Source organism: Salmo trutta, chromosome 12 (genome assembly GCF_901001165.1).
Source record: "Salmo trutta chromosome 12, fSalTru1.1, whole genome shotgun sequence".
Classification (NCBI taxonomy): Eukaryota; Metazoa; Chordata; class Actinopteri; order Salmoniformes; family Salmonidae; genus Salmo; species Salmo trutta.
In genome coordinates this window covers 50474871-50488288 of record NC_042968.1, presented here as the reverse complement: position 1 = coordinate 50488288, position 13418 = coordinate 50474871, and the positions used below count along the sequence as shown (strand labels likewise).

General features: G+C 43.4%; 2 protein-coding genes across 4 annotated transcripts in view; both read right to left on the bottom strand.

Moving 5' to 3' along the window:
- LOC115203741 (rap guanine nucleotide exchange factor 1) overlaps positions 1 to 13418 on the bottom strand; it is a 128322-nt gene that overhangs the window by 90045 nt on the left and 24859 nt on the right. The window lies entirely within an intron of this gene.
- LOC115203742 (uncharacterized) lies at positions 10721 to 13400 on the bottom strand. Its single transcript, XM_029768689.1, has 2 exons — positions 12006 to 13400; positions 10721 to 11848 (listed from the first exon to the last, which is right to left on the bottom strand). Exon 1 carries the CDS (start codon positions 13313 to 13315, stop codon positions 12392 to 12394), a length of 924 nt encoding a protein of 307 aa, XP_029624549.1. The 5' UTR covers positions 13316 to 13400; the 3' UTR covers positions 10721 to 11848; positions 12006 to 12391.

Sequence of the window (13418 nt, the reverse complement as noted above, 5' to 3'; positions counted from 1 at the left end):
TTTGCAAAAATGTCTGTTTAAGAGTAAGGCTGTAACGTAACAAAATGTGGAAAAAGTCAAGGGGTCTGAATACTTTCCGAATGCACTACATCTAGGCCGATACACCCGAACACCATTGTGTCCAAAGAACCTATCCTACTACACTATGGATAATGATTTTATGGATATTTCTGTCACATCGCCTCCAGTCAGTAAGACCTAAACCTGGTCACGGTAGTCATGTTTTCTACTGTTCTGTGGGAGAGCTAGACGTGCACGCCAGGCTGACAACACACACACACACGATAGATCCACACACACACACACGAGATGAATGCCACACACCAGCCAGGCCTTTCAAGTGACCTTGTGTACAGTTACTGTAGTTTGGTGCATTTCTCAGCATTTATTTTGGCTGCCAGCCCTGCTGTGTGTTTCAGCGTATTGTTGTGAGAGGCTGGGCTGGCTGGCTGTCTGCAGGTCACCTGAGGTGAAACAAGCAGGCTAACTAAATAATCAAACTGATAGAAATTTGCATGAGTCAGCTTCATGCAGTGACAATGAGATGAACTCTGGTCTTTCTTGTCTCTTATATACTGAAATTGTGCCAATTGTTTTGCCATCTTCCTCCAGTCTTGTCTAGGGCCTTTTCTGTATTGATATAAACGCAGTCAAAAGCTCTAACACCAGCTGAGAGCAGCGAGCCACATAAAATCTGATCTAGGGAGAGAAACACTATGGGTCATTTCCATGTAAAAGGACCCATGAGCACCAACGTGAAGTTTATAGGAGCATGTCAAATTAGTTGTGAAATGAAAGCTACGAGTCTATATATTTTTTTAATTAAGGCATATACACTACATGGCAAACGTATGCGGATACCTGGTCCTCGAAAAATCTCTTTCCAAAATCATGGTATTAATATGGAGTTGGTTCCCCCCTTTGCAGCTACAACAGCTTCCACTCTTCTGAGAAGGCTTTCCACTAGATGTTGGAACATTGCTGCAGGGACTTGCTTCCATTCAGGCACAAAGGCATTAGTGAGGTAGGACACTGATGTTGGACGATTAGGCCTGCATTGCAGGCAGCATTCCAATTCATCCCAAAGGTGTTAGATGGGGTTGAGGTCAGAGCTCTGTGCAGGCCAGTCAAGTTCTTCCACACCGATCTCAAATTATTCTGCATGGACCTCGCTTTCTGCACAGGAGCACTGTCATGCTGAAACAGGAAAGGGCCTTCCCCAAACTGTTGCCACAAAGTTGGAAGCACAGAATCGTCTAGAATGTCATTGCATGCTGTTGCATTAAGATTTCCCTTCACTGCAACTAAGGGGCCTAGCCCGAACCATGAAAAACAGCCCCAGACCATCATTCCTCCTCCACCAAACTTGGTAGTTGGCACTATGCATTCGGGCAGGTAGCAATCTCCTGACATTCGCCAAACCCAGATTAGTACGTCACACTGCCAGATTGTGAAGCGTGATTCATCACTTCAGAAAACGTCTTTCCACCACGCTTGGCATTGCGAATGGTGATCTTAGGCTTGTGTGTTGCTGCTCGTCCATGGAAAAACATTTCATGAAGCTCCAGACGAACAGTTCTAGTGCTGATGTTGCTTCCAGAGGCAGTTTGGAACTTAGCACTGAGTGTTGCAACCGAGGGCAGACAGTTTTTACGCACTATGCTTTTAGCACTAGGCAGTACCGCTCTGTGAGCTTGTACGGCCTACCACTTTGCGGGTGAGCCTTTGTTGCTCCTAGACGTTTCCACTTCACAATAACAGTACTTACAGTTTGATGTACTGACTTGTTGGAAAGTTGGCATCCTATGATGGTGCCACATTGAAAGTCACTGAGCTCTACAGTAGGGGTCCTTCTACTGCCAATGTTTGTCTATGGAGATTACATGGCTGTGTGCTCGATTTTATACACATGTCAGCAAAGGGTGTGGATGAAATAGCCGAATCCACTAATTTAGTGTATATGTACAGTGCATTCGGAAAGTATTCAGAACCCTTCACTTTTTCCACATTTTGTTACGTTACAGCCTTATTCTAAAATAAATAAAATGTCTCTCTCAAATCTACACACAATACCCCATAATGACAAAGCAAAAACAGGTTTTTAGAAATACCTTACAAATTGAGCTCAGATTCATCCTGTTTCCATTTTTCATCTTTGAGATGTTTCTACAACATGATCAGATTCAACCTGTGGTAAATTCAATTGATTGGACATGATTTGGAAAGGCACACCTGTTATATAAGGTCCCACAGTTGACAGTGCATGTCTGAGAAAAAAACCAAGCCATGAGGTCGAAGGAATTGTCCGTAGAGCTCAGAGACAGGGTGGCCTCCATCATTCTTAAATGGAAGAAGTTTGGAACCACCAAGGGTCTTCCTAGAGCTGGCCACCCAGCCAAACTGAGCAATCGGGGGAGAAGGGCCTTTGTCAGAAGTGTGACCAAGAACCTGATGGTCACTCTGACAGAGCACCAGAGAGTTCCTCTGTGGAGAAGGGAGAACGTTCCAGAAGTACAACTCTGCAGCACGCCACCAAATCAGGCCTTTACGGTAGAGCGGCCAGACTGAAGCCACTCCTTAGTAAAAGGCACGACAGCTCACTTGCAGTTTGACAAAAAGGCAACTAAAGGACTCTCAGACCATGAGAAACAAGATTATCTAGATGCCAAGTGTCACATCTGGAGGAAACCTGCCAGCATCCCTACAGTGAAGAATTGTGGTGGCAGCATCATGCTGTGGGATGTTCCACAGGTGCATGTTCATTAATTGTTTATGGTTCATTAAACAAACACGGGAAAAGGTGTTTAAACCCTTTACAATGAAGATCTGTGAAGTTATTTGGATTTTTACAAATTATCTTTGAAAGACAGTGTCCTGAAAAAGGGACGTTTCTTTTTTTGCTGAGTTTAGCAGTGACGCTATTACTGTGTAACTCCAGCAGGGCAACATTGGAAAAATAGCACACTTGGTAATGTTAACCGGTGCTCGACCACTCGGAGAAAGCCAACATCACCCACGACAGATAACGGTTGATTGTCAAGGGCAATGAATTCCATTATCTTGGCTTTAATGGATTTCCCCTGAAATGTTGTTACTCTTTCAAATGACTGATTGACTTGTTGACTGCCCGATCCACACAGCAGACATTGTGGGCTAGTTTAGGAATTCTGTGATGCACATATAGCGCAAAATTTTACGTGGCATCATTACGTCATGTACCTTCGTTATATAGGTATGCACGTCAGCTTTGACATCGATTTTGCACATCGGGCGTTAAACTCGACATCGGCCGATACCGATGTTGGCATTTTTAGCTAATATTGGCCGATATAGTATGCATCCCTACTTATTTATATAAGCCTCTTAAGCCTCACTTCCCCCTATCTGAGATATCAACTGCAGCCCTTGCCCTCCACATACAACACCCGTTCTGCCAGTCACATTCTGTTAAAGGTCCCCAAAGCACACACATCCATGGATCGCTCCTCTTTTCAGTCGGCTGAAGCTAGCGACTGGAACGAGCTGCAACAAACACTCAAACTGGACAGTTTTATCTCAATCTCTTCATTCAAAGACTCAATCATGGACACGCTTACTGACACTTGTGGCTGCTTCACGTGATGTATTGTTGTCTCTACCTTCTTGCCCTTTGTGCGGATGTTTGTACCATGTTTTGTGCTGCTGCCATGTTGTGCTGCTGCCATGTTGTGTTGCTGCCAAGTTGTGTTGCTGCCGTGTTGTGTTGCTACCGTGTTGTTGTCATGTGTTGCTGCCATGCTGTGTTGTCTTAGGTCTTTACGTAGTGTTGTGGTGTCTCTTGTCATGTGTTATTTGTCCTACATTTTTTATCCCAGCCCCTTCCTGAGCGGTATGATGGCTGTGTGGTCTCATGGTGTTTATACTTGCGTACTATTGTTTGTACAGATGAACGTGGTACCTTCAGGGTTTTGAAAATTGCTCCCAAGGATGAACCAGACTTGTGGAGGTCTACAATTTTTTTCTGAGGTCTTGGCTGATTTCTTTTGATTTTCCAATGATGTCAAGCAAAGAGGCATTGAGTTTGAAGGTAGGCCTTGAAATACATCCACAGGTACACCTCCAATTGACTCAAATGATGTCAATTAGCATATCAGAAGCTTCTAAAGTCATGACATCATTTTTGGGAATTTTCCAAGCTGTTTAAAGGCAGAGTCAACTTACTGTATGTAAACTTCTGACCCACTGGAATTGTGATATAGTTAATTATAAGTTAAATAATCTGTCTGTAAACAATTGTTGCGTGTGTCATGCACAAAGTAGATGTCCTAACCGACTTGCCAAAACTATAGTTTGTTAACAAGAAATTTGTAGAAAGGTTGAAAAACAAGTTTTAATGAATCCAACCTAAGTGTATGTAAACTTCGACTTCAACTGTATATACAGACACTGGACAATGTTCTTTTGCCCATCTTGATTTTTTCTTTTTATTGGCCATTCTGAGATATGGCTTTTTCTTTGCAACTCTGCCTAGAAGGCCAGCATCCTGGAGTCGCCTCTTCACTGTTGACGTTGAGACTGATGTTTTGCGGGTTCTATTTAATGAAGCTGCCAGTTGAGGACTTGTGAGGCATCTGTTTCTCAAACTAGACACTAATGTACTTGTCCTCTTGCTCAGTTGTGCACCGGGGCCTTACACTCCTCTTTCTATTCTGGTTAGAGACAGTTTGCGCTGTTCTGTGAAGGGAGTAGTGCACAGCATTGTACCAGATCTTCAGTTTCTTGGCAATTTTTCGCATGGAATAGCCTTCATTTCTGAAAACAAGAATAGACTGATGAGTTTCAAAAGAAAGATCTTTGTTTCTGGCCATTTTAAGCCTGTAATCGAACTCACAAATGCTGATGCTCCAGATACTCAACTAGTCTAAAGGTCAGTTTTATTGCTTCTTTAAATCAGCAGAACAGTTTTCAGCTGTGCTAACATAATTTTTAAAGGGGTTTTCTAATGATCAATTAGCCTTTTAAAATGATAAACTTGGATTAACTAACAACATGCCATTGAAACACAGGATATTGGGCCTCTGTACGCCCATGTAGATATTCCATACAAAAAAAATAATAAATAAATCTGACTTTCCAGCTACTATAGTCATTTACAACATTAACATTGTCTACACTGTATTTCTGATACATTTTATGTTCTTTTAGAATGGACAACAAATTTTGCTTTTCTTTCAAAAACAAGGACATTTCTAAGTAACCCAAACTTTTGAACGGTAGTAATATATATAGCGTAGTAGAATTGCATAAGTATTGCTCTCCAATTTCTGGAGGACCGAGTTTTGAAATCAGTGGAATTAGTGTATGATAGGTAAGGAGATGGAGAAAACACTTGTCGCCGGATTACATCATCAAACTAAGTAATGGCAACCATGGCATCCGTGACAGGGAGAAGCGTCCATTCCATGTATACGGGTAAGATAGTCTAGCTAGCTACATTTTCAGATATTACACGTTTCTAAATTTGGCAAAAAATTTTCATTTCAAGTTATAGTGTAAGTTAGCTAGCTAACGTTAGCTGGCTGGCTCGCTAGCTAACGTTACATGTATGATCTGTGTAGTAATATTATTTGCTTTGCTAGTTATAGCCTAATGTTAGCTAGCTAACATTGAACCTGGTTGGTTAGTTACCTGCAGATTGATGCAGGGTAGTACCGTCATGAGTTGGGATTATGGTTAATTGTTTACCTAGCTAGCTAGCTAGCTAGCTACATGTCTTAAAAGACTCCTCTATGCAAGTAACCATTTCAATGGAATGTCACTGCGAAACTGTTGATAGACGTAGCTGGTAAATTCGCTCTGGCCATCTACTTTGATTCCAGAGCGCTGTCGTCGGAGTGCGCTAGAGAGCAGAATAACTGACAAATTTACAAACGCTCAACATCTGTTGAATATGACCGGTTTTGAAATACTTTCAAACTTTGCTACATAAGACCGAATCGAGCCGGTCGGTCACATATGAACATCATTTTCTGACTCAATTAAGATTCCCTCAAGATTTTGACATCAGAAGAAAGACTCCAAATTCGAAATGTAATATGCAATTTAAGTTGCATGTAATTTAAGTTGCAAGTATTTAAAACTAAGTTGCAAGTATTTAAAACTATCTACATTGGTCAGGGCAAAATAACTTTTTTTATTCGGTCATGGAAATAAATAAATGTATTGTTACCAAGTCATTTACGGTTTCTATGCCTTTAGTTTTCCATGTGGACCAATTTAAAATCGGTGAATTCTGAAAAGCTATCCAAGGATTGTTCCATAAGGTTGTTTAAAAAAAATAAATAAATTGAATTGGCTCCAATGGGAAATCATAGTGGCAAATCACAATTGGGTCACCTGCTACTGTCCTCCCTTCCACTGGCATATTGTTATATTCAGCTGATAACTGTTTTCTTTCACTTTCTGTCATCTGACCACGACTCCATTTTGTTGCTCCCAGCCTATAGAGAGAAACTAAAACAGGAAACGCCGTGCTCAGGTTTGTTCAACGCTGGTCCGACCAATCTGATTCCCTGCTTCAAGATTGCTTCGATCACGTGGACTGGGATATGTTCCGGATAGCTTCGGACAATAACATTGATGTATACGCTGATTTGGTGAGCGAATTTATTAGCAAGTGCATCGGTGATGTGGTACCTACGGTGAATATTAAAACCTTCCCCAATCAGAAACCGTGGATTGATGGCAGCATTCGCGCAAAACTGAAAGCGCCAACAACTGCTTTTAAATCAGGCAAGGCAACCGGAAACATAACCGAATACAAACAGTGTAGCTATTCCCTCTGCAAAGCAATCAAACAAGCTAAGCGTCAGTATAGAGACAAAGTGGAGTCGCAATTCAACGGCTCAGACACGAGACGTATGTGGCAGGGTCTACAGTCAATCACGGACTACAAAAAGAAAACTAGCCCGGTCACCGATGTCTTGCTCCCAGACCAAATAAACAACTTCTTTGCTTGCTTTGAGGACAATACAGTGCCTCTGACACGGCCCGCTATCAAAACCTGCAGGCTCTCCTTCACCGCAGCCAACGTGAGTAAAACATTTAAACGTGTTAACCCTCTCAAGGCTGCCGGCCCAGACGGCATCCCCAGCCACGTCCTCAGAGCATTCGCTGGTGTGTTTACGGACATATTCAATCAATCCCTATCCCAGTCTGCTGTCCCCACATGCTTCAAGAGGGCCACCATTGTTCCTGTTCCCAAGAAAGCTAAGGTAACAGAGATAAACTACTATCGCCCTGTAGCACTCACTTCCGTCATCATGAAGTGCTTTGAGAGACTAGTCAAGGATCATATCACCTCCACCCTACCTGACACCCGAGACCCACTCCAATTTGCTTACTGCCCCAATAGGTCTACAGACAACGCAATCAAAATCACACTGCCCTAACCCATCTGGACAAGAGGAATACCTACGTAAGAATGCTGTTCATCGATTACAGCTCAGCATTCAACACCATAGTACCCTCCAAACTCTTCATTACGCTCGAGACCCTGTCCTGTGTAACTGGGTCCTGGACTTTCTGACGGGCCGTCCCAAGATGGTGAGGGTAGGAAACAACATCTCCACCCCGCTGATCCTCAACACTGGGGTTCCACAAGGGTGCGTTCTCAGCCCTTTCCTGTACTCCCTGTTCACCCATGACTGCGTGACCATGCACGCCTCCAACTCAATCATCAATTTTGCAGACGACACTACAGTGGTAGGCTTGATTACCAACAACGACGAGACGGCCTACAGGGAGGAGGTGAGGGCCCTCGGAGTGTGGTGTCGGGAAAATAACCTCACACTCAACGTCAACAAAACAAAGGAGATGATCGTGGCCTTCAGGAAACAGCAGAGGGAGCAGCCCCCTATCTACATTGACGGGACAGTAGTGGAGAAGGTGGAGAGTTTTAAGTTCCTCAGCGTACACATGACGGACAAACTGAAATGATCTACCCACACAGACAGCGTGGTGAAGAAGGCGCAACAGCATCTCTTCAACCTCAGGAGGCTGAAGAAATTTGGCTTTTACAGATGCACAATCTAGAGCATCCTGTTTGGCTGTATCACCGCCTGGTACGGCAACTGCTCCGCCCACAACCGTAAGGCTCTCCAGAGGGTAGTGAGGTCTGCACAACGCATCACCGGGGGCAAACTACCTACCCTCCAGGACACCTACACCACCCGATGTCACAGGAAGGCCAAAAAGATCATCAAGGACAACAACCACCACCCGAGCCACTGTCTGTTCACCCCGCTATCATCCAGAAGGCGAGGTCAGTACAGGTGCATCAAAGCTGGGACCAAGAGACTGAAAAAGAGCTTCTCTCTCTCATATGCATATACTGTACTCTATACCATCTACTGCATCTTGCCTATGCCGTTCGGCCATCGCTCATCCATATATTTACATGTACACATTCTTATTCATTCCTTTACACTTGTGTGTATAAGGTAGTTGTTGTGAAATTGTTAGATTACTTGTTAGATATTACTGCACAGTTGGAACTAGAAGCATAAGCATTACGCTACACTCGCATTAACATCTGCTAACCATGTGTATGTGACCAATAAAATTTGATTTGATCAAAGCAAGTCTGGACAACCCCTCCCTCTCTCCAATTAATGTCACCTCTCCTGGCTCTTACTGACACCAACCCATAATCTCCCGCTTTCCATTTACTGTAACCACCATCCTCACATTGAAAAGTAGCCGAAATTTGGTCAGTCCGCCCTGGCCTTGATTTCAACTTCGACATGTCCTTTTTTGGTCTGTTCCGGACCAGCCTTGATTGCAATGTACACAGACACCTGGACCAGTCTTCATTTGGCCTAAACATAGATGTCCATGATTGGTTCAGATTTAGTCCAGACCGGACAAAACCGAACCAATAATGGACGTCTACGTTTCACAAGTTTGGACAGTACAGTAAAGGTATAGTACTCTACTGTAGAGCAGAATATAGTTCAGTACAGTACACAGTAGAACACACGAGTTGAGTACACTAATGTCCTGTACTGGGGGGCGGTAGATAGCCTAGACGTTAGAGCATTGGGCCAGTAACCGAATGGTCGCTAGTTCGAATCCCTAAACCGACAAGGTGGGAAAAAAAACAATCTATGTGCCCTCAAGCAAGACACACCAGGTGTGAATCCACTTCACTTACTGTAGTTCAATAACCAAAATATATATATTTATTAAACTGCTCCACAAACAGAGAGGAGACAGACCAGCTACAGAGAGAGAGAGAGAGAGAGAGAGAGAGAGAGAGAGAGAGAGAGAGAGAGAGAGAGAGAGAGAGAGATCGATGGATAGAGAAAGGCCGCCAGCCACTGTAAAGCTCTTCAGTCAGACACTTGAGCACACAGTCCCTAGAAAAGCCAATTACACTTAAGCAGTGCTGAAGTGAGCAAGCACTGATGACTATGAGATGAGTAAATGGCTTTTAGCACATTAGCGAGAAGAGAGTACTACTAGCCTCTTTCTCACTCTGCCGCTCCCTCGCGAGCCACACAAGCTTCCTGTTCATTCAGCTCACTCTCTGTCAGTGCTGAAAACGATATTTCATTGCTGGTGAGAGGTGAGGACGATGGCGGGCATCAGCTGGGAAACATTTCACACACAGGAAAGGCTCTGAGTGGGGCAGGACTTGCCAGGTGAGGTCCCTGCCTCGGTCTGGCTTCCAGACGGCCTGTTGCAGGGGGAGAGGAGAGGGAGAGTTTTGGGCAATATTACAATAGCACCGTCTATCGATGATGATTGACAGCCATCGTCAATGGTGACGACATTGTGATGTGACAGAAGATGGTTTAGCCCAGGGGTATTCAACTCTTACCCTACTAGGTCCGGAGCTTGCTGGTTCTGTTCTACCTGATAATTAATTGCACACACCAGATCTAAATCAGTCCATGATTACAGGGGAACAATGACAAAAAGCAGTGGAACTGGCTTCGAGGTACAGAGTTGAGTTTGAGGAGTTTAGCCTATTTGAACTTGATTGGCACGGAGTCTCGCAGCGCACGACAGGGCAGCAAGTGACATTCCAAGTAATTTAACTATTCGCTATAGCCTATTTCAATAAATATGTGATACAGAATGCAAGAGAGGAATATAGGCCAGACAGAGCGGAAAATTTGACAGAAAATCTTGTTGGAAAATTCGATACAGAAAATCTTGTTCTCTGTCGGATGCATGGGCTTTAGCCTATAGCCTAAACCTGTTCCTTTTTTTTATAGAAACAGATATTCCTTAAATATCTTGTGTTTAGCAATTTAAAAAAGACGATGCCTATATTCCCATCTCTCCACATTTGGTAGGCTATATAAATATGAAAGCTACGCTGCATCGTTTTATGCATGATTTTATTTGGTTATTTGAATAGGCTAAAAACTTAGTCAGGAGACTAATAATGAGAGAGCAAACAATATCAATAGCCTATAGAAAAATAAAATGACAAGTTGAATCAAGTTTAAGCTTATTAAGAAATGATCCATACAGGCCGGGAAAATCCCTCCAAGCAAGGTTGAAAACCAAAGGCCAATAACATATAAAAGTTATGAACAATAGCTTATTTCCCAAATATTCTAGCCTACGAAGGTGCTGTCCTAAAGTGGGGTCTTTCAAAAATAACAAGAATGAAAGTCTATAGCCTAAGCTATTCTCAATCACAGCTTCATGATAGAACAAAAAAGTATTTATTTTTCTATAATTTTATAAGGCAAATAAAGAAATGATCCAGTTCTGAAGACAGTAGACTGCTTCTGTCTAGCCCATGACGTCACTATGGTAAGACCGTTTCCCATTAGACAATCACTGCTCCATCACGGCGCGCCACCCACACACACAAACCTGCTCCATGCTGAATCTCCACCAGAAAGGAATATTAGAAAAGACTTGCCTGCACTTAGCCTCTGCCCAGGCTTTCAATGACAGTATATTTCACCATGATTTGTCCAATTTCATTCTATTGGGGAGGGGGCAATAGCGTTAAATCGAATGCAACTGTACGAATCATGACGAAAGAGTCGGTTTGGATAGCAGGGCTGGGAATTGCCATGGACCTCACGATACGACGTCACGATGCTTTGGTGCCAATACACAGAAATATTTCGATATTGTCAAAATAATATCCAGATATGTAACTATTAGTGGTGCAACAGATCACAAAACTCATGGTTCGGATCACGGTTTTGAGTCACGGATTGGGACGTTTTTCAGATCAGAAAAAAAAAGGGAGACAAATACAACTTTGCTTTTCATTTATTACTTAAAGAACACTTAAAGCAAGTAACTTTAATGTTTAAATAAACTCTTAAAATAAAATATTCAATACTCAATTGTTAAATTAACGTGCAATATGAGGCATGATACCTTCTTCCTTTGAACAATAGTGAATGAAAAAATAGGATGTGTCCACATCAAAAAAAGTAAATAAAAAAACAGCAAAGCAGACATGAGCTTATAACTTCAAAATATTTTTCAAAAATATGTCTACATTGTCTGGGGAGAGGGTAGACCTCTGCAGTCACTATGTCCCCTGCCGTGGAGAACACCCTCTCACTAGGAACTGAAGTGCCAGGCACAGCCAGGTAGCATCTTGTCATCATGGCAATGTGAGGGTATTTACACATTGCTTTTCCACCATGCCAGTAGATCACCATCCACTGGAATGCCGCTTGCTGCCTTGTAGGATGCCGCCACCTCTTTGATGGTGTTGGCAAATGTCTTGCCTGTGTCCTTGCTCGCAAAGGTCTCCCCGAAAAGCTCCTTCATGGCCAAATTATTTTGTGGAGTCTGCTCCTGTCGGCTCTGTGGCTTGACCCTTCAGAAAAAATTACTTGATCTATTAAACTAATGATTTATTTTCATATTTCATAAACTATAATTGTGGCAATAAAAAAATGGATGATTCTAATAGCATAGACTAAGATTAGACTGCAGTATATTATTTAAGTAATTCAATCTTTATTATTTTGTACCTTTTCAGTTGCCACAATCTCAGTGGTGAGATCACTGTATGTCCTCCGGTGTAGGGCAGGGTCTAGGTGAGACAGGGACTTGAACAGACAGGGACTTGAACCTTGGATCCAGTGCAGTAGATCTATGAAGGTAGTCCTATACATTAGGGGGGTATCTGGGGTTCAGGTCCTCTCTAATGGCAGCCTTGACATCTCTAGTGAGTGTGCCGTCTTCCTCACTTGGGGCCATGGATTGTAGAATCCTTGTTTTCAGAGGTAGGATCATGGACACAGACGGTGCAGTTTCAGTGCTCAATAGGGTTGTAACCATTTTGAGGAGGGTTGAGCACCTGGAGGACCTCTGCCACTTTCACATCATCATCCGACAAGGTGATGTCTTTGTTTTTTCAGGGTCTTGTCTGAGTATACGGCTGCCTGCTGCTCAAGATAGCGCTCCAACATGTCATAAGTGGAGTTCCATCTTGTTGTGACATGGTGTATGAGCTTGTGGGTCGGTAGCTGTAGCATTTATTGATTGGTCTTAAGCACATGAGTGGCTGTTGGCGGTCCATCTGGGTCACTGAGATTCCCCTTTGGGATGCTAAATTGATCCCATGTGCAAAGCAAGCTATCTGTGGCTCCAGTCCATCTTCTATCATTGCATTTGCTTGGTTCTTGGCATTATCTGTGGTGATTGGGATATTGCTATTGGGCCTCTCTAGCTTCCACTCTGCTACTGTGCTCCTAGCAGTACCTGCGCCAGATTTGTCCCTGTGTGACTGAGGGGGTGTGTCTGTAGCACCGGACTTCGCATCTCCCACTCCTCTGTGGTGTAGTGAGCAGTCACAGTCACGTAGCTTTCCGTTGCCCTGGAGGACCACCTGTCTGTGGTGTAGTAAGCAGTCACAGTCACGTAGCTTTCCGTTGCCCTGGAGGACCACACGTCTGTGGTGTAGTAAGCAGTCACAGTCACGTAGCTTTGCGTTGCCCTGGAGGACCACCCGTCTGTGGTGTAGTAAGCAGTCACAGTCACGTAGCTTTCCGTTGCCCTGGAGGACCACCCGTCTGTGGTGGGGCCAACAGAGGATGCCTTGGATAATTCGTCGACAATTTATCTTTTCTTGTTCATAAAGATCTGGTACGATCTCAAGCACTTTCACCATATTTTTAAACCCTTTGTTTCCCACAACAGAGTATGGCCTCGTGTCTGCAGCGATAAACATCCCAATAGATTTGGTGATGGCTTTAACCCGGTCTGACTCTGCAGCGATAAACATCCCAATAGATTTGGTGATGGCTTTAACCCGGTCTGACTCTGCAGCGATAAACATCCCAATAGATTTGGTGATGGCTTTACAGCTTGTTACCTGTAAAAAAGACACCTGTCCACAGAAGCAATCAATCAGATTCCAAGCTCTCCACCATGGCCAAGTC